Below are 26,517 nucleotides of genomic sequence, written 5' to 3'. Positions count from 1 at the left end.
GAGCAGTAGCTTCAGTTACTCAGTAACAGTAAAGACAAAACAAATGCTCACCTTCTTTAGCGATGGCGATATTCTCTCTCTCTGTCTCGTTCTCTGTCACGATCTCTGTCACGATCACGATGTCTCTCTCTTTCTCGGCTTCGTTCCCGATAATAGTCATCGTGACGATCTCTGCTACGTGATTTATGGCGTCTGCTTTTTTCTCGTGACCTACTGTGGTCCCTCTCCCTGGATCGTTCACGTCTTCTAAAAAAAATTACTTCATTACTCTTTTTTTTTCAGAACACAAGCCACCCACACGCCAGTTCTGTATTCTGTTGATTGGTATGAACTGGACCAAAAAAAGACACGAGAGAAATATCTCCTCAGACACGAAATAAATGCCTCTGCGCTGTGAAGCAGAGGTATTTCTTACATAACGAGGAAGACGGCTGGGGTGGTGGCTGAGAACAGCTAACAGACAGTAAGATGCCACCAGCTTCCAAACCAAGGAGAAGTCAGAAATTACACGTTCAGAATGGAGGACAAGACAGCTAAGATCAGCTGGAGAACGTACTGTGCCTCAAATGATCCCTACAACATGGCTGCTCATTGGCATTCTGAAAGTGTGGGCCAAGATCAGCTTGCCCGTGTTTTTATTACTCAACATCAGCTACTCTACTCCTACAATATCCAAATAAATCAGAAGTTAGAGGCTCAGTGGCTGTTGCAACTCTGAAAGGGTTGTGAATAAGCAGTAAGTAGAAGACTGCGCGTTTTACACCTACTCTCAATTTTTTTGACTGCATGAGGAGGAATAAGAGGAAAAATCCTTCTGGCCAACCTCTTTCCCTTGCCAAGTGTGACAGGTGAGGAAAAAGTTACTATTAAGCAAAGTAAAACTGGCAACAAATACCCTCTAACTTAATTTTCAATATAAAATACTGATAAAAATTATATATTGTATTTAACATATATCTATATCACATATATTACATCTGAATTGATGAAGATAATTCAATTCTGAAGTTTACTTTTTGGAATACTACCATATAGAAAAGGACACAAACTATAATGAAGTTAAAAAGCTAGCCAGATCCACTTTAAAAACAAGAGTCATTTCACAGATTGTTTAGATTCAAAAGTTGTATTTGGTTCTTTCACAAATTTCTTGTGTAGCTGAGCAAATCTCTAAGCTTCTTACACGACTTAGTTCCTTCTCTGTGAACTAGTCTTGCCCTACACCTTTCCTTTCAGAAGGGTGGATGGAAGAGGAAAGTTTTACCTGGATCCAGAACCATAGGACTTGGACTCAATTCCATGAAGGCAGTCTTGAAGAGAGCTAATAAGTACTTTACAACGATCATCAGCAGATACTTTGGACTGTTTAATTAAGGAAATGGCAGTTACCAGGGTCTCTATAGCACTTCCATAGTCCCCTGAAAATGATATAAAATCATGAGAATATTAAGCCAATTAAAACAAAGGTTTTAATCTGTAAAAATAATGCAATTTGGAACGTTTTCTTTCAATAGCCTCCCAAATCATTTACTATAGGACTACATTATAGCACTGTCCAGATCAGTACTCAGAAGGCATTCTCAAACATCAGCTGGATTACAGTACAAAGAGTCATAGGTTGTACCTAAATTCAGCAGAAGTGGAAGTGGCTTCAAGGCCACGAGTTTCCTTAACAGATTAACTAGAAACTCTTTTTGCTTGGGCAGAATAGAAAGCAAGTTTTACTAACCAGCACTGGCATCTGATACAGCTCTTGAAATGGCACTGCTTGAGATTGCCCTATTTCTGTTCATGATTTCTTCAAATTCTGCTTCACTTAAAGGTGTCCTTGCAGCATCCATCTCTCTGTAAGCAATAAAAATTAGTATTTAAAAGGTTAAGAAAACCTTAACAAAATATCACTGCAATTTTAACAATCCAAGTTTGCAACTTTAAGCAAAATGACAAACAGAAAAGAAAGCAGGATCTGGGTTTGTGTTAAGGACCATGTTACAGTATAAAATCCTGAAAGCTTGAAAATAAATAAGTTAAAAAAAAAAAAACAATTATCACATCTGCTAAATGAGAAGTTTTTCTTGTTCTACCAATCTAGTTTGAAGATTCAGCAGCACTTAAACCGTGCTTTACAAATATTTAACATTTTCATAAAATCCTTCAAGGTATCTAAGCAGACATTACACCAGCTGAATGGATGCAGAGATACACGTATGTGGGTAATGCAACTTTCAGCAAAATTAGAAATCTTTTTATGACAATCTTGGAATTAGACCTACATGAGCCTGTTTCCCAGATTCTTAACTAGGACCAAAGGGCTGTAACTTATAAAAAGCAAATAAAGTCTGTCATCTTTAAAACACTCCATTTTCTGAATGACACCAACATTTTACAGCTAATTCTAGGTTTTGTTTCTGGTCAAGTTCAAGGTGCTCCAATTTTATATCCCAATCACAGTAAGGAGGAAGCAATTAAAGTGAATGTTTTCACTCATTATACTTTTTAACTCTGACTATTAGCTACCTATACACAGATTCTAACGTAACAAAATTTACTCATACAAAAAATTTCCCACAAGTTTTGCAGTGTTCTATTAGCCAGTCTCTGAATCATACAGAAAATCTGAAGAAATGTGTTAGAGACAAAAGTTGAGACTGTCAAATTGACACACTGCTTGATATTTCTAAAACAGTGTTAGTTCCTCTGGTAGAAAGAAAACGCAGAATAACAAGCAATACTATCCTCTTAAGTGCAAGAAGTGGAACAAGATCCTATAGCCAGTTTAGCATAAGAGGAAATGTCTAAAAATTCATACCTCCCTGAGTTTTGAGTATTATTTTTCGTGTGCCTCCCATAGAATGGAATATGTAATTTTTCTCTTATGGACATGTTATTTCCAGTGAAACGCCTATGATATATAATTAATGACAATTTAAATAGTTACGGATGATAGTCTTAACATTATTAATGAAAATAGTGGACAGAACTTATTCTGTCCTATCCCCACTCCTTCCCTCCCCAGCCATTCTGTAAACTGCAGACAACTTAGATTTCGTCCATCCAAAAATACAAAGCACCTTATTATAGCTCAGGCAATTAAGCCAAATGCTTGAATTTCTACAATTTCTATAGGAACACAGTATGTACAATCGTTTGGATTTTTTGAACTTTGTGCTCATATGTAAAAGGAAGAATCAAAGTACCTTTGCAGGAAACACTTTAGGCAAGAGAAGACTCTTTCAATGACATCGGTAAAATGACAAGTGAAAAATTCACACGTAACTACATAGAAAGTATCTCTCTTAACATTAGTCCCCAGAAGTTCTAAGGAATACAAGTACGGTGAAAATTAAGAAAACAGCAGCATGACAGAGATGCTTGAAAGCACAGATGAAAAAGCTGTTTCAAACAAGAGGTGAAACACTTGACTAGTCAAGTCAGAGGGACTCAAAACCCTGACCCAGATTGGATTAACTACAGAAAAGGCCACTGCTACAAACACAGAAAGACTGTACAAAACTACAAGCAGCTTGACAGGAAAGGAAAACAGAAGTCTTGCAATAAATTCCCACCCGGCTTTTGAGACAAAAGTTAAGTTTTAATTGAATGCTTAAGAAAAAAGGGACAAGCAGATCTGCTAGAAGATGAAAATGACACAAGCTTGCTGTGGAACCATCCTCAACACATGCACATGTTCAAAGAGAAGAACTCCAGAGCATTTTACAATGACAGCTTGCAAAGCAAGATGGCAAAGGGACAAGTGAGAATTTCAACTTATGACAGAAGCACAACCAGAAGCTCCTGGTAGGAAGTGATATAAGTTAGCAAGTAGAACACACAGAATAATGATACTGCAAACAATGTACACAAACAGTTCAAAGCTGAAAAGGGTAAGCAAGATTACTAGCAATGCATTTTAGGATTTTCTTACTGCTACAAACACATTTATGAGAGTTCATACGCTAAGAAGCAAATGGGCAAATCTCATGATTGCAGGGATCCCCTCCAGCTTTTTTTTGTTGTTGTTTTTTCCCCCTTCTTTACTTTTTCTAACATTTGCATTAAAAACAAACAAACAAAAAAATCATGTGTTTCCTACAAGGAATAAAGTCTGCTATAAAGCATGTTACACCAAAAACACTCACCTTCCAGGTGGCCCATAGTCACCTCTGTCATATGGTGGAGGTCGGCCATATGGATCCGTTGGAGGTGGGCCACGGCTGTCTGAAGTAGGTATGCCACTATTGGCAGGTGGGGGGAAGAAAGCTGGATTCACATGTGGTGCGGGTGGTGGAGCACCTGGAGGTGGCCCGGGGAGATGTGGAGGAGGAGCGAGAGTCAGGGGTGGCCCGAGAGGGCCAGGTGGACGAGGGGGAAATGGACCCGGAGGTGGAGGTGGACCCTGCTGAGGTGGTGGCGGACCCGGGGGCGGTCCATAGCCTGGAACTGGTGGTGGAGGGCCTGGAGGAAGTGGCCCAAGTGGAGGCTGACCAAAAGGCTGTCCTGGAAACAGAACTGGTGGTGGTGGACGGTCACCACGATTAGGAGGTCCAGCTAAAGGAGGTGGGAGGACCTGACCAGGAGGTGGGGGGCCTGGTGGGCCCGGTGGACCAGGAGGGCCTAAAGGTGGACGTGGGGGAGTTTGTCCAGCTACAAAAAAAAATATATAGAAAAAAGTTAATAAACATAAAGAAATAAAAGAGTCACAGAAATAATTAAGATTCTTGACCATTTTTCCTTCTCAGACAAAAAGCTCTCACTGAACAATTCACAGCTTGCACAAGACATGCACAGTCCCACTTTTGGGTCCAGTAGCTTAGATAAATTTATAATTGGTTATCTATACCGAAAGAGAACATTAACCTGAAAACAGACCCAAAAAGGACCTAACCAGCCACAATTGTTAATAATAATAAAAAAAAATAACTCAAAGCCCACAAAATCTAGAAAGCACTACAACCCACTTTTACCTTATATGAAAGACCACTCGCAAGTGTAAGGTGCGATGTATATTAAAAATGCATGAAAAGCTATACTGAAGAAAGTACAGTATATGCAGCACCCAAAACTACTTTCATGTCCTCATAAGTGGTTTGTTGCTTTGTTCTGTTTTATTTGACTGTGTCCCTTTGACTGCCAGTACAAAATATACAGAATGACATTTATTAAGAATATCGAAGCTGAAATGAGAACTTCACTGCAATACAAACCTGACATTTAAACAGAGATTTATCCCACGTCAGATACCTGACTATATATGAACACCTCCACTTCAAGTTTTTGGTATTCTAAGTGCCCGCTAACTGACTTTGATTTTTCTAATTCCCAAATGAGAATACTGCATTAATAGAAGAAAATAAAAATTAAACTGAAACCCCACACGTTAAATATTTTACCTGGGAACGGTGGTGGTGGCCCTCCTGGCCCAGCTGGTCCAGGGAATCTGTCTCCACCTGGAATGGCACCTGGGAAACGGCCTCGCCCTCTATTACTAGGTGGAAATGCTGCTCTTGAGCTTCCTCCTGGAGGACCAGCTTTACCTTCCCCAGACATCTGTCCAGACTGCGTGGCTGCAGTGGAAAAATGTAATTATGTAAATCAAAATAGTTTAAAGCTTTCCAATTCTTGATCTAAAGTTTTATGCAGTACTAAAGCACCATCCTGATCCTCAGTACCAAAAAGGAGAAAACGCTTTGCTAAGACTCAGCAGTGTTCCAGTACCCCTGCCCCACACTAATGGAACAGCAACTGGATAAACTGTCAGTCCATGAAGTTAGTCTAATCTGCCTATAAATGCTGTACCTCTAAGCATTCTCATGCATTTTTAAAAATTAAATCCACAAGAAGGAATTGAGAAAGCTTCTCCAATCTAAAGAAGAGTTTTACAAAGATGCATAATAAGCAATTCCAACAAGTCCTATCTCCTATTAAAATCACAGACATTCATTATACTGAGTGATTTCATTTCAGTTTTTAAGGGGATCTTTTATTGTTTCAAACAAAGCTGCAACTTCATCCACTTAAGTATTCTATAGAAATGTTAAATTGTGCAGATATTATCAGATACTGAGAGAAAAACTGCAGGACGACTTTTAGAATAAATTGCCAATTTTTTCAAGATGGCACACGAGAGAGACTTACTTTTCCTTGACTGCATTTCAAACTGACTCAGAAATTGTTTATTACATGGAGTCACAACAGGATTCTGCCCGTGCAATTCTCTTTTAGGCAACAAATCCATCAACTTTTTGGAGGATGCTTCCGATCCCACACCCACAAGGGCAAACCTGAGAGGAAGAAAAAAAAACAGTTACACTGCAGTTTTTTTGTTCCCTGGATATCCTGATGCCTCACGAGTAACACTTAAAACAGTTAGCAGAAGAATACTAGAAAACAAAATACCAAATCTTTCACAAATCTTAGTCCACTTTTAGAGAAACATAAAGTAATTGACTCTAGGACACGGATAAAGAACCACAATGTAAGTCCAAGATGCAGCAATGTAACAACAAAAGGAGTTTTCTGACAGTATCAATATACTACCTGTGGACTATTATAACCAAGTTGTTATTACGAATTCACTGTATTCTCATGGCTACTCTCATTAGTAACGATGAGAGATGAAGACAAAGTCATGTTAGGAAGATTAGACTGCCAGCGAGGAATCAGCTCAAATGCTCACTTTCAACAGCTAGTGTAAAAACAGGCATTTAAAATCATTCAGTAACAGGGATGGGATAGGTAAAAATAGCATTTATATTATGAAGAACAACATACGTCACCACCACACTGACTGAAACTTAGGAATAGAGTCTTCATGTAAATCCAAGAGTCACAGAATGGCCTGGGTTGAAAAGGACCACAATGATCATCTAGTTTCAACCCCCCTGCTATGTGCAGGGTCGCCAGCCACTAGGATCAGGCTGCCCAGAGCCACATCCAGCCTGGCCTTGAATGCCTCCAGTGATGGGGCATCCACAACCTCCTTGGACAACCTGTTCCAGTGTAAATGCCAATATAATTTAATTCATTAAATAGTAGAAAGTAATATTCCCACAAAATTTATGCCTGGAATTTAATTAGTATGAAATAATACACCCAATCATTGTTGGATATCGATAACCAAAGGCCATAAGTTCACATACTGACAGAAAAATTAGAACTCTTTCCCCACTTAGACCCTCCTACACTTCAGTTGATTTACAGAAAAAGCAGACAACGAGATCTTACCCTTTAGATTGGCCATTAGCACGGTTTTCAAAAAACTTTATCTCCAAAATATCATTTACCCCCAATGAATGAACCGCTTCAGTTAAGTCTTCATCTGTCGTCCACTGAAAAATATAATATTCAACTATGAAATCTTACCTAAAACACTACGACACCTTTCCATGCTCTAATTTTCTAGTATAAGTGGTGAAGAGGAATACTTTATACAAGCTCCCAGTATTTTCTGACTCTCAGAGGACCATCATTTATATTATACAATGCCCAGAAAATTCACTTTTGAAGTACATGCTTCCTCACACACCATGCTGTCCAAGCCCCTCCACACAGTAAACCAGCTCGTGGGAACCAAAAGAATTCCTGAGCAACTTTCTGAAAGCACTTTTTCCAAGAGCATTACGCCTAAACTGAACTATTTAAATAACTGTCACATTTTTTTTACATCCAATCCATTTTTTTTTCTCCCGTTGATTCTATTCCAAACCAAAAATCCATTTTTAAGACCATGTTAACACATATGCTCTCTCCAATAGCTTTAACTAGCAAGAGCCTAGTGAACCACATATTATTTTGCATAAAAATAGCAATATTTACAGACATAAAAGGGAAACTAACACAGAAAACATAGTAACAACTATTTCATCTTAATCAAATCTCCTTGCTGTAACTTTCCATTAGTTACTATCTAACATTCAACAATTTCACACATACTCAAAGGTATAGGAGACATTTATACTCATAGTTTTCTTCCTCTTCCTGTAACTCCATCACCTCTTTAAATTCTATGTGGGAAGTACAAAGCAGGCTTTCAAGATCCTGAATTACTTATCTGACCTTCCTCAAATCAAGGCTTCTTTTAAAAGATTAATAAATTACTTTGCTGAGATGTAAACACAAAGAAAACAAATACAACAGTAACGCTCCAACAAGTCTACTTTTAGTGGATAACTTCATTTGAGAAGCCTGATAATGAGTAACAGGTACAAATTACTGCACATTGGCCTACCTACTTTAGAAATTGTGACATTTGACTTGGATGAGTTCAGCCGATTGCATTCCTGCATTTTAGATAGGTACAACTGTTAAGTCAATTAACTCCCTTCACTTAGCCATTAGCTCCTGAAATTAGGTTACTGTACTAATTAATGAAAAACACTTAAGAACACATAAAGCATTCTTTTTTAAGCTTCCACATAGCAAAAATGTATTCAGAAGGAAAAAACCATGAAGGGAGATCTTGCTTGCATGGACTCAATGAAATGGATTTCAGGTAAGGAGAGACCAATTCCAATTAATTTAGCTGTTGAAGAGCTACTTGCACTTTCATTGTTTAAGTACAATTGACTTTAGAATACTTTAATGCTGACTAAAGGAATTGTCTGAAGGGAAATGGTAGCTCAGTGAGTTACCCCAGAGATGTTACTCCCAGGAATGCAGAAAGAAGCCTCAAGGCAAATGAAAACAGCTTTGTTCCAAGAATCAAAAAGGAAACAGGAAAAAGGCAAAAAGTAAGAAAATCCCAGATAACATTGTTTTCTTCTTAGTCTAAAAACTTCAGTAAGGGCTCACTTAAAACTGGGTTTGTTTAGAAGTTTTAAAGTATCCCTGAGTACAAGATATCAAATATCTTAAGCTTATTCTCCTCCTTCATTTTATTCTCTGCAAAGACAGTTCTTCAAATAAAGAATATTTCACAAAAAATCATGCTTGTGATTTTCAAATCGCTGGCCACACCTGGATAGGAAGAAGATACTCACCCAAGTAAGGTTTCCAATGTACAAGGCAATTCTCTTTCCAGTATACGTGTAGACAACATTTGGTGCAGCTCCTTTACCTACATCGTCTCCAACTGAAGGTGGGAGAGAATCCATGTAGTCACGATCTTCTGGGGCATCCCCATTATTCGCAGAAGGAGAGATTACATCATCGTACAAATCAATCTGATCATGTCCACCATATTCAGCTTCCTAAAATACATGAAGCACCTAGATTATATTCAACATTAAACACTTCTCAGAAACAAAAGAGCCTGACAACTGCCACTTTCCACAGTTTGACCGGCCTACACTACACTACACCACATCCACAATGAAAAGCTAAGCACCGCTTTCATCCATATTTAAATATATAAAATTCTTATGTCTTCTGCCATATTCCAAACTGATAAAAACAAAAATACACCTCCAGCAACTGCTTTGCCCTCCGATACTCTTTACCTTGTAATATAAGCAGAAAACTAAAAAACGCAAGCTCTACTCCCACAATTATAGACGTGAGCAAGTATGAGGAACGTGCAAAGCGACAGGCTAATGCCAGCTAGCAATTTTTTGTCATGAAAATATCTGGTAGAAGGAAAAGATCAAACCTGAAGTGGTCTGCACTGATAAAATTCTGTATTTCAGCTTTCTACTGCATTCCTAATTTGATTTTTATCTCCTCGTTCACAGAGAGAAAGAATGGAATTCTATTTTATGTCATTAAATTTAATAAACCATTGGGTTTGTGTGCATTACACATTTATTTATTCCTGGGCTACAAAGGAACTATTCTACAACATCAAGGCTGCCCCTGGAACACTCCGGTTGAGAAAAGTATCATGGGATTTTGGAGTGAATCACCCCGTCCCTCAGGTTGGTACAGTTTACAGCACAGTTTTGCCCAAGTGAACTAGATTCCTTTCAGAAGGAAGAGAATCATGAGTACATTTACAAAAGCTCTGCTTCGTATGCTCCACAACTGCATACTATCTGTTAAATGGGTACAGATGAGTCAAAATCAACCAGTGGTCTTTTGGATACCTTTGAATCATAAGACAGGAAGAAGTATTTGGTCCAAAAGACGAGAGAAAATGTAGCCTGAGGCAGACCATGTAAGCAATGCAATGGGGGGAAAAAAAAAAAAAAAGGAATTAAAAAAAGAATAAAAAACCCCAACACTTCCCACAGTGCATTTAATTTCATACACTTCCACTCATCATACATTGGAGCGGGTCCAGAGGAGGCCATGAGGATGATCAGAGGGCTGGAACGCCTGTCCTATGGAAGAAGGCTGGGGGAACTGGGCTTGTTTAGCTTGGAGAAGAACAGGCTTGAGGGAGACCTCACTGCAGCCTTCCAGTACCTGAAGGGGGCCTAAAGGAAAGCTGGGGAGGGACACTTTAGCAAGGAGTGTAGTGATAAGACAAGGGGTAATGGCTTTAAACTATAAGAAGGTAGCTTTAGACTAGATATAAAGAAGAAATTCTTGACAATTAACGTGGTGAGGCACTGGCAGGGACTGCTCAGAAGAGCTGTGGTGTCCCATCCCTGGAGGCCCTCAAAGCCAGGCTGGATGGGGCCCTGGGCAGCCTGAGCCGGTGGGTGGCAACCTCTCCCACTGCAGGGGCTTGGAACTGGTACGGTTTGAAGGTCCTTTGCGACCCAAACCATTCTGTGATATTCAACAGTGATCAATTCCCACAGTGGGATGTTGCTATCTTAGCAATCACTTACGATAGAGCAGCCCAATTTGTCTGAAAAAGAGGCACCATCTCAATTTCTACTGACAGGAAGGCACACCGCTGTTGCTCCCTGAGAAGTTACGGAAAAAGCTTAGGAGAGCCTTTATATCGACTTGCAAAAGTTGCTTTGCCATACGCAAAGGTTGCAACTTCAAAAGTTCAGAGCATTCCTGGACTCATCCACAATGATACAGAACAGAAACCGCCTCACCAAGTTTTGATATCAGAGATATTTCAGTGGCTGTTATCTTGTGATTTTGTATCTAGAAACCCACACAATCCTCAACAGAGTAACTCAGAATAACAGATATGGTGACTAGAGAGGATCAGTGTGGATTTCACAGCAAACAAGCTGCAAAGCTAGCAATCTTGGTTGAAAACCAAATATATCCACAGTCATCACTCTTTTGAAAATGTGAAAACATTCATTATTCACTGTTGCTCTTCTTAGAGAGGATATCACTAGAATAAATAAAACCAGATATGCAAGTTTTGGCTTTGTCAGTCAAGTAGGTTTGATACACAGTGAACTGCACTGGCCCAATAGACAACACTGAACTTCAGCAGAAAATTAATGTTTTCCCAACTAAGTTTATCATCACTAAGTTAATAAAGTTTTGCTTTTTCACTCATTCTGTTCATTTCTCCACCTACATTTGATTTCTCATATCATTGTAATTAATGAAGCTAAGGTCAAAGAACTGCCCGGGACAGGCTGAAACATGCTATCTGATGGTAAGATTAAGAGTGATGCCACAAGGTAACTAAGGAAATCCTCTACTAGACGTGCAGCAATTCTTGCCATTTGTGTGTGTAGATGATGACTTTAGGAAAGAAGAATGCAGTCTTGGAGGACATCTCCAAACAAGCAGCCACCAGTTTTACAGCAGACATACACTAACCTCTATCTACGAGAAGGCTGAGGTCAGCACTGCCAAAATACCAGCAGGAACAGGTAAGGGTCTACAGCTATGCTGTGCTTCCTTACTGGCAAGAAACTCCTCTGAACTGGATTGAGTTTCAGTTCCGTAGGCTTCCAGGTCACCATCACAGCACAGAGAATCAGCAGGGCAGTGCAGGTTGCACCTAACTTTTCTGGGGCCCAAACTGCCTTATGCCTTAATTTAAATCAATAAAGAAAAAAAAAATTGACATTGCTCACTAAAATTTCTTCCTACATCGTGCTGGTTTTGCAGCAAGCATGGAATGCGATGGCTCAATGGTTGTTACACAAGATCCAATAATCCTTCCTCCTTCACATGCGTACCATGGAAATGCAACCAAACACACCCTTCTTCCCTAGGTGTAGATGAACAAGAAAAAGAACCCAAGCAGCCTTACTTCTCTAGTCTTAGCTATTTCAACAAACATTCCACCCAGATCACAAATTGCTTCTGACATCTTCCGACTTCCTCAGCTAAGAGAAAGCCATCGAGCATAAAAGGATTTCTGCTCATCGTCATTCACACTCTTACAGATAAACATCCTACAGAAAAGTCAGCACCATCACTGTCACTCCTCCTGTACCCAAATCAGATCAGCAGTGTTGCCACAGATCACGCTTTAACAAGATCCCTGTCTGAAATCAAAAGTCGTTTGCTCTGGAAAACCAGGACTGAAATTTCACACTCAGTGTTACTCAGTGGGTTTTGGTGAATAAAAAGGGTAATGAAAAGATACACTGTCAAAAACTCACCCCAGACTAGCTGTTACGCTTCCAGTTACACAGCCCTTGCCATGTATTTTGTATTTTAATCACCACTTGCAGCAACATTCAAGTAGTAAAGGAGCAGGGAGCATCACCATCATGTCCAGAAGGGATAAATTAAAAGTGTTACTTTGTTTTGAAACTTAGCAGAAAATACCTGGTCTCTCCCACTCCCATTACAAAGGCAAACAGTGCCTTTTTTCTTACTTTTTTGGGGGGGGATGGGGAGGTGAGGGAGTAAAAGTTCTTTAAATTATACATTCATCTGAGCTTTGTTTCTTCTCTCTGTCCTATTTGAGCATCAAATGCTAAACTACATGCTCCAAAAGATATTAAAAGATGAAATTCCATCTAAAATTTTCTATAATTTCTGAGAAAAACAATTATTAAAAAGCAAATTATTCACCTTCTCCTTCACCACTTTTTCAATTCAAAGTTACAGTATATGCAGGGACAAACTTTAAATGGATGTTAACAATCACACTTTAAAAAACATCTGCGGGTTCTAAATAATCTCAAGTTGAAGAAACAGGCAGAAGTCTTTCTGGTTGTGATTAGCTGTCTGAATGCACAAACACACTGGAAGAAAACAACAGGCCTTGATGTTTCCAAAACAGCACACAGCCTGTGGTGGACAAAGCTGTTAGGCCGCAAGACTCCCATTAACTTTACAGGTCCAGACGTCCGCAGCTCTACCAGCAGCACATGGCTAACATCTGAGCAGTCCCATCCCTCGGAATGCAAGAAGAAAGAACTGACACACAGTCAAAAGCATAAAGGAAGTGTAGGTAGTATCATTGTTTGCATTGTAGCAAAGCTAACAGGCCCCAGCTCAGATGGTCTCAGGTTTTCTTGGTAGCGTGGTGTTCGCAAATAACAAAGGTTATCTCTTGCCCAGGGCCCTTTCAGTAGATTTCTTGGTCAGCAGACCAAGACAACCAAGGAAAACCAGCCATACAGGCATCACACACACTTTTTAAAACAAATACAAGGTCTGCCAGCTTTCTTTCCTCGTGACCAAGACAGCACTGCTCTTCTGAGTAAAAACGTATCGTGTCACAACATGCCCACCCCCTCCGAGGCAGCAATTGCCTTCTTGACATAATGGCTGCTTTTAGTCGTCAGTTTTACACAACCAATAAATGATAGCCTTTATTATTTATTTAACAAAAAGTATTTTCCTTTGTGTTCCAGACAAGAAGTCGAGAGTCACATGTTCCTAACTGCAGCCACAGTGGTTCCCACGTATGAAGTCTCTCAGCTGCTTTCTCCACCTAAATCACTTTCATTATCAAGCTACAAAATACAGAGTCAAAGCTCTTTTATTTCTAATTTGTTAGTATTTAATTATTGAACTAGAACTCTTCAAGGTATGTTTACAGAAACCCACTATGCAAGCACACGAGTACACCTACCAGAGTATAAACAACACAAGCATTTGTTTCCCACAGCATTAAAATAAAAGGGATTTCTGATCAAGCAGAGGATATAAACAATGCAACAAACATTTTTTTTAATCTGTGCCTGTGTGCATATTTTATATTTAAGATGGTGGTAAATAACATGCAGTATTTTTTGTTATTTTATTTAAACAGCTTATTTATGAGCATGTGTGTATTCGTATATAGGGAAAAAAAAAACTTGGGGGGAAAAAAGCCACTCAGACCATGAGAGAGCTTTACAAAGTATGGGGGTCACATCTTCAGTGCAGGAAAGTAAGCCAGCCTGCTGGCCAAAGGTACAGGAAACCTTGAGGCAGAACCACGCCAGCCTCACGCTCAGGCTCCTCGCCACCTCGGTATCGTGCTGTGACACTCAGTACTTTTGAGTACAAAAACACATCTAACACTTTTTAAAGCACCTCTAATCTTACCAGGGTCTTCTGCCACCAACAGGATGCTAGCTTCAGCCATCTCTATGCAGATAATGCACTCTTGTGCACAGCACACACTTACATGTCTGTGGAAATGGTCAAACCAGAACACTCCATGCCACATGCATTTCATACAGGTCACAAGTGATGCATGCAAAAATACTGTGGTTATGGGACTCTCAGTTCAGAACAAGACAGTACATAAACATGAAAGACCACTGGATGGGGAAGCCAGCTTAGAAGAAAATAAAAAACGAATTGAGCAAATTATCAAGAAAAGAAGGGGGGGAAGGGAAGTGAGATGAAAATACAATTAAAACCAATTTAAATACAACTGATGGGAGACAAATTGAGTAAAGCATGAAACACAAGGACAAAGGACACAATGATGATGGACAGTAGGTTAACGAAAGAGGCAACACAGGCACATACAGTTTTGATGAGCTCCAGATGGAAAGGGAAAGTTGTGTTTTCACTGCAAAGATGCGACTTCAAGCCCAGTGAGCCAGCTCTTTGCAACCTGCGGCCGGCTGCAAGACACTTCTCAGTTTTCATTCCGTTTAGCCAGCCTGTAAACCTGGGGTCTGGAGTTTTTACTTCAGCCTTGTAACCCCTACTTCATTTAGTGCTAATCAGGCGGAACATCCTCCCACCTCATGGAAGCAGGCATAAAACAAATCTCCCAAGTGCTCCAACGATGAGCACGCTGAGGCGCAGAGCAGGACAGAGCAACGAAGGGCTCACTCAGCCACGAATCCTAAAAGATCTATTTCCTACAAATACAAAAGTTCTGCCCCAGCTTTGCTATAAATACAGTTATACTGTGCTTGGAAGAATGAAAAAGCTACACGGTATGTTTTCAGTCCCTGCTACTGACAAAACTAATGGAAAGGGTTCCTGCAGTCCAACTAATATTGGCAAGTGAACACAGCACCACGCAATTCAAGAGCAGTATGTTGTTTTACACATAAAACAAATTCTCATTAGAAATAAAGCATTGCATAAAATGTCTGTTACATAAATTACCACCAAATTGCCATCATTTTCTCCCTACAGCATTTGACAATTGTCATCTTCACCCCTCCACAGACATGCCGAACTGCAAGTCCGCTCTTATTAATTCAAGCTGTCAGCTTCAAATCAGAAACCCTGAATAGAGGTTTCAAGAGGACTCATCACAATGGCATCAGAATTAGAGGTAGCAGCACTGTAGGTGGTAACAATTGGCTTTTGTTCCTGCTCTGCAGAAGGAAATGGAAAGTGCAGAGGTGTCAATCTTTGCCGGTCTGACTTTCTATTTTAATGTAATATAGTTCAACTGAGTAGGTTCTGAGACAACACGAAAGTCCCAGAACTCAAGCTTGGGAAAGAACAGAAGCATCCTGCAAAAATTAAACAAGTAAAGAAAAATCTCTGTCTGCACTAAGGTTACAGCCACAGACTGCACCACTTCGAGGCCCTCCCCCTCTGTGAATTTACACAAGCACTACTGGATTCTAAGTATTTTTTCTGAAGAACTTGGTTTGTTATCAGTTTCTTATGTGGAAGTGACTAACACAAAACCAAAGCTGGTACAGAAGCTGCTGAGATAGAACCATAGAGCAGCTCGGGCTGGAAGAGACCTCAAAGATGATGTTTTATGCTGCATGGTATTTGTGCTGGAGATCGACCCCACACAAATTCACATAATGTGTCTTCAGCTGTGAGAGAGAAACCTGCAAACGTGGACAAATCAAATGCAAATCGGTCCCCTCTGTCACCTGCTCGTGAGGGATGGCATTCCCGTATGGTATACCTTCAGGAGATCATCGATCTAAATTAATTCACCGAAAAACACCGGAAGAAATAAAGTTTGCTGGGGCAGTTACAAGTTGCCGGCAACGTGAGCCGTGGGTCCGAACCCCGCTGTCTCCTCCCTCTCCGCGCAGGCAGCACTCGGGAACCCCCCGCGAGCGCGGGGCTGCTCCTGGCAGCTCCGTTCTGGGGCAGCGCCGCCCCGAGAAGCGCGGCACCCGCACACGGGACAGACGGGGCACAAACCCGACGGGAACACCGCCTTTTGGTGGGAAGGGAGGAACGCGGCTTTTGGGGAAAAGCGAGTGAAAAAGGAACCAGAGAAGTCGGACGGCCATCCAGGAAGTTGCGCGCGTTACACCGCCACTTCCTTACGCGAATGAATCCCCTCCGCTCACGAGAAGCCCGAGCAGCGCGGGCAGGGCCGGCGGGCGGCATTCCCCCCGGCAGCACGAGGCCGCGCTCCTCCCGCCTCCCCGAGGGGCCGCCGCCGCTCCTCCCGCGCTGCGAACAATGGCAGCGCTCCCCGCCGCCGCCGGGAAGGGGCCGCTCTCCCGGGCGGGACGGCTGTGGCGGCGGGGAGAGGAGAGCGGGAGGGAAGGCGCTCGCCCGCGGCCTGCCTCCCTCCCTCTCTCTCTCACTCACTCCCGCCCCCGAGCGCCGCCGCTCCCCGCCCGGCCCGGCCCCGAGTCCCCGCGGGCCGGGCCTGAGGCGCGGCCTCGCGCCGTCCCGTTCCGTCCCGCCCCGCGGAGCGCCCTGCGGCGCGGCGGGAAAGCCCTGCGGCGGGGCGGCCGAACAATGGCGGCGCGGCCCGGCCCCGCGCGGAGGGCCCTGCAGGCGGCGCGGCGGCGAAGGCGGGCGAGGAAGGAAAGGAAAGCAAGGGGGGGAGGGGCCGAACCGCGCCAGCCCGTACCTGGTTGAACTCCTCGCCCACATCGGCGTAGATGTCGATGTGGTCCACGCCGTCCGCCATGATCCCGCCCGGCCGCGCCTCGGGCCGCCGCCAGCCGCGCCCGGCTCCGCCGCCGCTGCCGGGAGGGGGAAGGTGCACGCGGCGTCACTTCCGAGCCAGGAGGGGGAACTTCCGGCGGCCGCCGCTTCTCGGGGGGCCGCCCCGCCCTGCCCGCCCTCTCGGGGCCGCCCCGGGGCAGAGGGAAAGCGGCCCGCACCCCCCTCGGCCCCGGGCGCTGCTCGGGGCTGTGCCCCAGGGCCCCGCCGTTCCCTCTGCGCGCCCCTGCCAGGCCGCGGCGTGAGGTGCGAGGCCCGCTCACGGATCCTGGAACGCGGAGCACAATGCGCGTAACGTTCTGCGCGGTGCATCGTGTTCTCCGTTGTATGTGGTGCTGCTCATCCGAAAATAAAGTTGCCTTTTGACAACGAAAAGTTTTGTGTTTCTCAGACCGAATGGAAAGAGCGTTAAGGACCACAAGTGGATTGAAAATTCCTTTTTCCGTGAGTGGGAGTGCTTCCCAGCTCCTGGATCAGCAGCCGTGTCCCAGAGCATCCCTGCTTCGTATTGGGTCCAACACCGTGCCTTGGTGCATATGTGCCTTGGTGCTCTCACAGTATTGTTTTCTCTGAAAGGAAAGATTTGTCTTTTCCTGACAGAAAAGAGGTGAAAAATCAGAGAGGCACAGCAATGGATGTGCTGTGGAGCACACAGGCTGATAGTCCTGCTGTACCTTGGGCACGGAGATGCTCAGCTTGTCCCTGGAGTTCTCATCCAGTTTGTGGCACACAAAAGAAATTAATCAGGTACAGACCTCGTGTATTGTTCCAGGCATTAATAGACAGAAAGCCTACAGCTGGGTTTGTTCTCAGCTGTATGGGCTTTCCTGACGGAGCTAAGCGCTCCCTTCCTCTTCATAAAGGTTCAGAATATCACCTGAAGAAACGTTTGCTAAGGTGTATCTAGGCATTGTTTGAGCATGGAGATCTAAAGAGGGTCATGTCTGCTTGATGATGAACTTGTTACTTGTAACAACGTGAAGCACTTTGGCACAATACTTCTGTCCATCTGTCCGCATTGGACAAAATTACTGAAGTAAAATTAACCCTTCCTATCCTCACAAGAATTCGGGGAGACAGTGAGGAGTTCTTTGCTGAGAGGCTGGTTGGGTGCTGGGACAGGCTGCCCCGGGAAGAGGCCACAGTCTCAATCTGACAGAGCTCAAGAAGTACTTGGATAATGCTCTCGTAAGTGTGGTTTGAGTATTGTGTGGTCCTGTGTGGAGCCAGGAGCTGCACTCGGTGATCCTTGAGTCCCTTCCAACATGGGATGTTCTCTGATTCCGTAGTTCTATGATTCAATGTTAGGTTGTGTGCACTTGAATTTTGTTTTACGTGCATCTGGATACCTAATGAAAATTGCACGTAGATTGTAATTATGTTTCAAAGGGCAAAGAGATTAAAGAATGAATGATAAAGTCATTATGCTCACCTCAGAAACCACCTCAGGGTTCACCACTAGCATTTCAAGGACCCTCCAGGGGTCTTCGAGGAGACAGGAAAAGGCACTGCCTATTCTTCTCTCTGTGAGAGAGCAGAGAATGATAAGTGAAGCCCTTGGACTCCCAGCCCCATGCTGTTTTTCTATGCTCAGGAAGCTTCTCCACTTTGGAGCCTTTGTAAATAGATCCAGTAATTTATTGCACACAGACATGTACAGAATCTAGTATGATTATTTTTGTTCTTGTATACATACCATTAAGCAAATTCTGTAAACAATGTAGGAGACTAAATATCATGCAAGCTGTTCTATTTACGTTCTGCTATGTTTTCATTCTTTTCATGAGTAGACTCAATAAATATGTCTTCAACTTTCTTGTAGTCAGCAACATCTTCTTTATGAATAATTCCCTCTCTATGGAACAACTTAAGATAGATCCACTCTAGTGAAAATGTTAATGCTTCGTATTTTGTGCACATCAGAATCACTTAGACCATATGTTGCTTTCTCCCAGTAAAATTCAACAGGCTGAGCTAGTGTGGGGGCTGAAGCAGAAACGTGGTCATGAGAGAGATCTTGGTGGTACAGCCTGGTCTGGGAGATGAGTCCTTCTGAAGTTTGTTGGGGACAGCAAGTGACCAAGTGACTGCAAGCCTTCCAGACCCATCTCTGAAGAAGAGAGCGCACAGATGAGCAGGTGTCTTCCCTCAGTTCTTTTTTCACACTGGCTTCCATCTGATAAAACAGCTGGAGCTTTCTTCCTGTGAAAAGCAGGAGGAAAAAGGGGCCCTGACAGCTATGCATAAGAAAGTGGCCCACACCTTAAGTCTGTGTTTCTCATGGATCCCCAGGAGCCTATTTACTTGTATATTGCTCCTTTAGTCTCTGGTGCTGTAATGATGCAAATTCAAGCCTAATCCTAATTTTAAACCTAAAAGCAGCAGCTGGTGCTGCTGAGAGCCTCACTATACATGCTTCACCTGCCCACAGACCTCTGTGCTCTCCTCCCCACAGCCCTTCAGGGCCTCTCTATGAGGATGTAAACTGCTGCAAGACAACAGGGAGGAGAAGGCTTTTCCACCCACTTTTATTGCGTGTGATTATTTCAAAATGCGTTTAAACGTACTACTTTAGCTAAGAGCAGCAGAACCAGTTTCAACAGTATAGCAATTTTAAAAAGTAATCTATAACATCAACGCAGGAAAAAATGTCTTTTTATATTAAAAAAAAAAAAAAGTGAGAAATTTCCCTGAAGAATCAGGACTGAGAATGGCACATGAATTTTCAAACAGACTATTCCTGCAGTAGTGGTAATGACAACAAAGTGAGAAGTTAAACAATTCAGTAAAGTGCTGCATAAATCAGGGTGGTACTCAAAGTCAGAAGAGGCCTCAGCCTAGTTGAGATGGAGAATGTATGCTTTGTTGTATAAACTTATGTCCTAGCTATGTTAGTCCAGTGGCACTGAATATATGTTTTGTTTGTTCAGCTGTAGTCCTGAAGCTTTTGATCTTTCCAAAGCTGCCTGGAGCCATTGTATAAACACTTTTATTGTTGTGTTTTGTTTTGTTTTCTCGCAGTACGATAATCCGAATGGTAGAAGTCCGTACATCTCCAGTGGTAAGAATTTGTCTTTTCCACTGAAATGCCCCAGTTTATAAAACCACACAGAAAGAAACTGAGGGAAAAAAAAAGAAAAAGAAAAAAAAAACACAAATAAAGTGCAAATGGGCACAAATCCTTGTTTGTATACTTGCTTTCAAAGGCTGAAATTTCAGGATTTTTTGATGGTAAGAGAATACAGGCTGACAAGGAAAGGGGCAGTCATGCTCATGTCCAAGCAAAGGTAGCAACAGCCTGTGTAGGAAAAGAGGGAGTATTTCCTCCTCACAGTTTGGCTGGATTAAGTCTAACATGAAAGTGCAACAAAAGGGCATCTGCAAGACCCCCTGCCGACAAAGCTGCTGTAGGAAAGAAGCAGGGGGCAACCCTGTCCAACAGCAGAGGATTGAAACTTGCTGATCATTAAGGTCCCATCCTACCCAAGCCATCCAGTAATTCTGTGATTCTATGGTGTCTTGCTCAGATTTGCCTTTTTATGGGTATTCAGTTCTGGGCTCAGAGTTTCATTGTCTATTCACGCTACACCTGCCCATCACTCTGCTCACTCTCTTGGTTCAGCTGCACACTCTGTAGTTCAGAGCCAGGTTGCAAATTATGGGGAATCAGGAGATGATTCACAAATGACATGGATTTCCCAACCCACAAGGCAGGAAGGCGTATTAGGAAAAGCAATTACAGTATGAGAGGTGATGATAAATTTTGTTACCCCATTTGAATCTACTTTGATATAATAAGTTAGCAGGCTCAGTTAGCTTCAGAAGGAGTAGGACATTGAATGTTCAGCTTTAAATCGCACACTATTTTTTACAAATAGGTTTGTTTAAAAAAAAAAACTCATAATTTTAGCCTTAAGAAGAGCACTAGTCTATTTTATGCAATACCTTATTGCAGCTAATTTCCACTTCTAAATTGACTGAAAGTTTTTAGGCATGTTCAGTGCATTAAACATCTTCTCTGAATGGGCTATGCAAATATGCAAATGAAGAAATATCCCAGTCCAAATCACTTTCAGATGTTCATCATTTTTCAAAAGAACTAAGTTCTGGGATAACTTCATTCCATTTTCTGCTACTGTACTATAGAAAAAGAAAACGGAAGAGGGGAGAGGAGGTTGGACAGGTAAAAGCCACACCAAGGTTTGGAGGAGTGTATCTGGGAAGAAAAGTTTGGGGAAGTGGTTGGGGCTTGGCTGACAGTGTGAGGAAGAGGAAGGGGACTAAGTAGATGCAGTGGTACAACAAAGTCCAAAATGATACCATGCCATCCATTATGGCACACTCTGCACATGTGGCATGCTGCCCTACCCATCTGGCTGGGAGCAGGTACCCCACTTCCCCACTGCAGTGCACCAGCACCACAGCAACTCCCACCTCTTGCACTGGATCGTGTCTCCAGCCACAGAAAAATGGGGAAGGAGAGAGAGTGTGATGCTAGGGGCCAAAGCTATGGAAGATGTACGCATGTGAACAAAGGTGGACAGCAGGGCATGGAGGTGTCAGGGCTGCGACAAACCTACATCTTCATGCGAATGCCATGGGGAACAGGCAGCACCCTGGCAGCTCTTCTGCCTGCAAGATTCTGCCTGCAGGGAGGATGGTGGTTCAGAGGTTTTCCTTTCAACATCCCATCACTACATCCTCTGTGAGTTCCCTGGGTCAGGGCTGCTGGGTTCACAGGGGGATTTGATGTCATGGTGCTGCAGAATGAACCACTTCAATGGCACTCCTGGTGGCTTCTTGCTGCCCTGCTTGTCAGAGTGGAGGAGACTTGCCCCAGAGAAGCCCTGCTAGCACTACAGTGATATGTGCACCCTGTGCAGGACTAAGGTTTGTCTTTAAAAAGAAGTAAAAGGAAGTATCTAAGCAGAATTTTGTATATTTATATATGTGCCCTGGTGACCCGACACCATCAGACTTACTATCAGAAAGAACATTGTTATACAGCAAATGCTTATTTTTCAAGGCCATTCTCAAGGAGTGTTTTGATGTTGATTTCAGTTCTCTAAATAGAATGTACTTCTTCTGTTAACAGCTTAGTGGCAGAGAAGTATTCCTCATTCTGACCAGGATTGTTTCTCTAGGAGTATAACAGGTATGTTAGGAATAAATAATTTTCGTATGCAGTAATTAACTCCTGGTCTGTAAGGGATTCTGATAGCTCAACTTCATATTACAGAAGATACACCAAATGCTCATCATAATTTTGCATTTTTCCAACACTCTACATCTGAATTTACTACATGCTTTACAGATGTTACACTCTCCCTTACAAGTTAGCTATGTAACAATATATATTTAAATAAGAAATGGATATTTGAGTTCACATTTTCAAATGCACGTACTGAATTTGTGAGGCTCTCTTATCCAGGGTGCCAGCCACTACAGCTGGCATGTCGATAAATCAACGTTGATAAATGCTGATAGAATTCAGCACCTTCACATATTTGAGCTACTCAGAATGAGTGGACATTTCAAAAAACATTGATTTTTCCTTCCTGCAAGTGTGAGGTCATAGCAAACAACCAAAGCACATAAGAAAAAGAAGCATCGAATTTCAGAAATATTGGAAGAGCGATTCAAAGAATGAAAATAATAACAAAAATGGTATAGTTTGATGAATTTTTAATGCAAGTAAGCAAATACAAACTCCAGCTTTGTCTTTGAAACCCATCTGGACTGACTGAAGATAAGAAGAACTGTGAGAAGAGATGAGAATATATATTAGATTCTTATAAAGGGTGATATCATCCCGATGTTAATCTAATACTCCATTAAAACAGAAAAGCAAAGGAAAAGTGCCAATGACTCAGTTTGTTTCTTACGTGTATCTTTATTCCTTTTGTATGCCCAGTTTAGCTAGAAATAGACATTTTATTGTGGATTGTGAAGAAATATATGAGGAGTGATGGAAAGTTTCAGAAACGATATAATGAATGTATATTTGTGCTTTAGGTAGGTATGCATCTGTGAGCCATTTTGCATTGAAATGGAAATCAAACACGAAAAGAAAGAAAGGAAAGCAAGAGAAATCAGAAAAGCAGGATCAGGAAATGTGAGGTTTGTCAGCCAGATATAAAATGGCTCTAATGGCTGTTTCTATGGCAACCAAAAATGAATGGCTCTGAAGATAAATTCAGGTTTTTTCCTCGGCAGGGACATTAACATTGCTGTCTGTTGTCACTCTCCAGACGACATGCTCGGCTCCAGACTCGAACAGGTGAAGATCGTTTTACAGCAATGACCTGCACCAACTTTTGTGGATGAGGGTGGGCCCCTGACAGAGCTTTGGCCAGGCCGCGGGGTGGCTGCAGGCCCTGCTGCACCATCTGGCACCCCAACAGCAACAAAGCCGTAGCTTGGCAGACCATGGTGAACCAGGTCAGAGCAGTGGTCTGGCTCCAAATGACCTTGGCAAAAAGAATAAGATTACATGAGGCCACGTGAGCCTTTGTGTGAGCAGGTGGGAGCTGAGGGGCCGAGCACACCTCGGGATGGGCTGCCGGGTCTGGGAAGGGTAGCGTGACCTCTTTCATTGACAGTTCTGCTTAATCTGCTTTCAAACACCTGTGAAACTATAGCCTTGCTTAGCACCTCAGTCTGCTATTTGGTTTGTTAAAGGTCTTTTCCAGAAGTTCTGGCACCTTACTTCATGGAAAATGGCCACTTTTTTTTTTTTTTTTTTTTTTTTTCAGGTCTGTATATTATAAATGTATTGAACAAAGGCTTTCAGAGAAGAGTGCCTTTGGTTATGTGCATTTGCATAGGCATACTGAAATTTAGGAAGAAATTCTCTACTCAGAAGATGGTGAGGCACTGGCACAAGCTGGCACGGGCTGCCTAGAGAAGCTGTGGATGCCCCATCCCTGGAGGTACTCAAGGCAAGGTTGGATGGGGCCCTGGGCAGCCTGAGCTGATGGGTGGCAGCCCTGCCCATGACTAAGTCAGAACTAAACAATCTTTAAGGTCCCTTCCAGCGTAAGCCATCTATGATTCAGTCATTCTGTGAAACTCTCAGCATCGAACACTACTGGCTGAAATGGAATTAAATTCTTAGAAAGTCTGATCTGGGTCACAACTGACTTGCAGCATGCTTTATGTTAGATGACCTCTCGGTGAACTGTAATATCATGTGTTTCTTTAAGGCTTATTTTCCATTGCTCAATAAAAAATTCCAACAGAAGAATCATTCACAATACCAGCAAGAAGGAGAAGAACATACAGTGCAATTCTCTGGAAAGAGGTAATTAGCTGGCTGTAAATCTCCTGTCTTTGCAGCGCAACTGTCAGCTGCAAAGCAGCCTGAGAAAGCAGCAGAGAGACTGCTTTAAAGAAGTAGGTATCAAAAAGAAGAGAGAAATCCAGCTCTACTAGCCTGAGACACAAAGCTGTAGGGGCTTATGTCAGATTTCATGTTCAGTGATGCAACAAGTTGTGACCTGCAGCTGTGAATTCACCTAACCTGTAAGCTAATGCACACATTTTTAGGAAGAAATGAAGTGATACATGGCTGCAGGTTAAGTAAATCAGTGGATCTTGTATGGAGTGTGGACAGTAATCAGAGCATGCAAATGCCGTCTCACTCTCCAGCGTGAAAGTTTCTTTCTTTGAGCCTGGAAAACTAAAGACTGACAAGAAATGGTGCTAACACCTGTTTATTCATAGTGGTATGTGATATAATTACAGGTTTACATCAGTGTAGAGGGTCACTAGAACATAATTGTATTGTTTGTCACTAACTACTCTGCAGGGCTGTCCTGACTACAGCATCATGATAAACATCTGGGCTGCAAAACTGAACAGTGTGTTGGCTGTCCCCATCCTAAGAGCTGTTTGTGTCCCAGTCATGATACCAACAAGTCAGAAGGCTCTCTGATGGCTCCTCCACATCTGCTTGAATTGGGGAAACTGTCTCTGACTAGCACCCATCTCTCCAGTGTGTTGCAAGCGTCTACACAAAGACAAGGCTTTCACCCCCGGTTCCGCCTTTGCAATCTCATTGCAGGCAGTATGTACCGCCAGCGTCCTCTAGTATTTACTGGTGTTCATTGCACTAGGGCACTGGGGGAGAATGTATATGGAAATGTACATGGAGATGTATATGGAAATGTACCCCACTGTAGGGCACAAACTTCAACTCTGCCACTTCTTTTGGGGGAGGTAGGAGGTTAATGTCAGCAAGTAGTGCATTTAATAGTACAGAAAAAGAATGTTGTTGCAGTGGTTCAGAGGAACAGCTCGTCTGGTGTGGGAGCCTCTCCCAACAGCAGCACTCTCAAAATTTACAAAGGAAGCTGTGAAAGGTCCAAACATGGCAGGTACAGGAAAATCTAACAGCAGGAAATGTTCCTTCATTCAGTATTAATTTCATTAATTAATTAATTCAGTATTTTAAAACTTTTTTTTTTTTTTTGACCATTCTGAACCCCAAAGTAGTACTTATAGCCACTGAAAAAAGACATTTTTTGTAGTCTTTATTTGTCTAGTTTCCTAATAGTGCACTCTAACCATGTTTTTATCTCCGGATGTCCCTTCCATTTATATTCATAAATGATAGTATTTTGTATGCTTCTAAGCTCATAACTTGATTTGATTTCAGTTGCAGTGGAAAGTATTGAAAAATATGCTCAAGACTATGGCAATTACTACAGTAGGTGGCACTACAACTTAAGTCAAACAAGCAAGTCAGCTGAGCTGGGATCTTACAACCCTCTGCATAATAGGATTCTTTGTGCAATTTTAAAGAACATTCCAACAAACAAAGTAAGGATCAGGCATTTGGCATGCATCTGTGTTGGGGCCCAATTCCACTTTTAGGTTTTCAGGTCAAATTATTTCCTTAGGAAAACTCTGAATCATGTATTTGCATAATAGTTCTTTCCATCTGCTTGCATTTCCTCAGTTTAGATTTTTTTTATCTGTTCCTTACAATATTTCAACTGAAGAAAAAAAAAACATATATCTTGTTTTCTTTATTAAATTCTGTGAAAACCTTTGGATTATTAATGACAGCATACAGCATAATGATCTAATCTTGCTATCATTGCTAACAAAACCAATCATTGCTTGCTGTAATTTGTAAAGATCACATCCTGGAATGACACCACGCATACTCTATATTTCTTATGTCAGAGCTAGAATCCATACCTGACTTTTTTACCTGTAATATTGGAGCACCCTAAAATGATTTACTGTTTCCGCTCTTGTAAAAGCTCAGGAGGTAAGATGGAAATGTTTCTGAGTAAAAGCCAACAAATGGGTAGGCCAAATAGCTTCACTTCATCCTTGTAGACATTGTTTTACAATGAGCACTTGAATTTTATATGGAATATGTCTGCATTTCAGATGTACATA

The 26,517-nt window shown here is 42.2% G+C and overlaps 1 protein-coding gene across 8 annotated transcripts in view; it reads right to left on the bottom strand.

The window, feature by feature from the left end:
* Positions 1-17,128, bottom strand: part of CPSF6 (cleavage and polyadenylation specific factor 6) — a 29,923-nt gene extending 12,795 nt beyond the window's left edge. For 2 of the 8 annotated variants that reach the window (XM_015281728.4, XM_015281724.4), the window contains exons 1-10: positions 17,009-17,128; positions 8,979-9,188; positions 7,225-7,328; positions 6,136-6,281; positions 5,391-5,564; positions 4,140-4,644; positions 2,810-2,902; positions 1,730-1,845; positions 1,265-1,418; positions 52-246 (exon numbers count right to left, since the gene is read on the bottom strand). In XM_015281728.4, the coding sequence (XP_015137214.1) occupies positions 57-246; positions 1,265-1,418; positions 1,730-1,845; positions 2,810-2,902; positions 4,140-4,644; positions 5,391-5,564; positions 6,136-6,281; positions 7,225-7,328; positions 8,979-9,188; positions 17,009-17,068 (1,752 nt within the window). In that variant the 5' untranslated portion in view covers positions 17,069-17,128 and the 3' untranslated portion in view covers positions 52-56. The remainder of the gene's footprint in view (positions 1-51; positions 247-1,264; positions 1,419-1,729; positions 1,846-2,809; positions 2,903-4,139; positions 4,645-5,390; positions 5,565-6,135; positions 6,282-7,224; positions 7,329-8,978; positions 9,189-17,008) is intronic. The other 6 variants (XM_040695750.2, XM_015281733.4, XM_040695754.2 and 3 more) reach the window with 3 other exon arrangements.
* Between the last annotated feature and the right edge of the window lie 9,389 nt (positions 17,129-26,517).

The sequence above is a fragment of the Gallus gallus genome, chromosome 1 (genome assembly GCF_016699485.2).
Source record: "Gallus gallus isolate bGalGal1 chromosome 1, bGalGal1.mat.broiler.GRCg7b, whole genome shotgun sequence".
Classification (NCBI taxonomy): Eukaryota; Metazoa; Chordata; class Aves; order Galliformes; family Phasianidae; genus Gallus; species Gallus gallus.
Note: the sequence above shows the minus strand (reverse complement) of the source record. Positions and strands in the feature narration are given on the sequence as shown.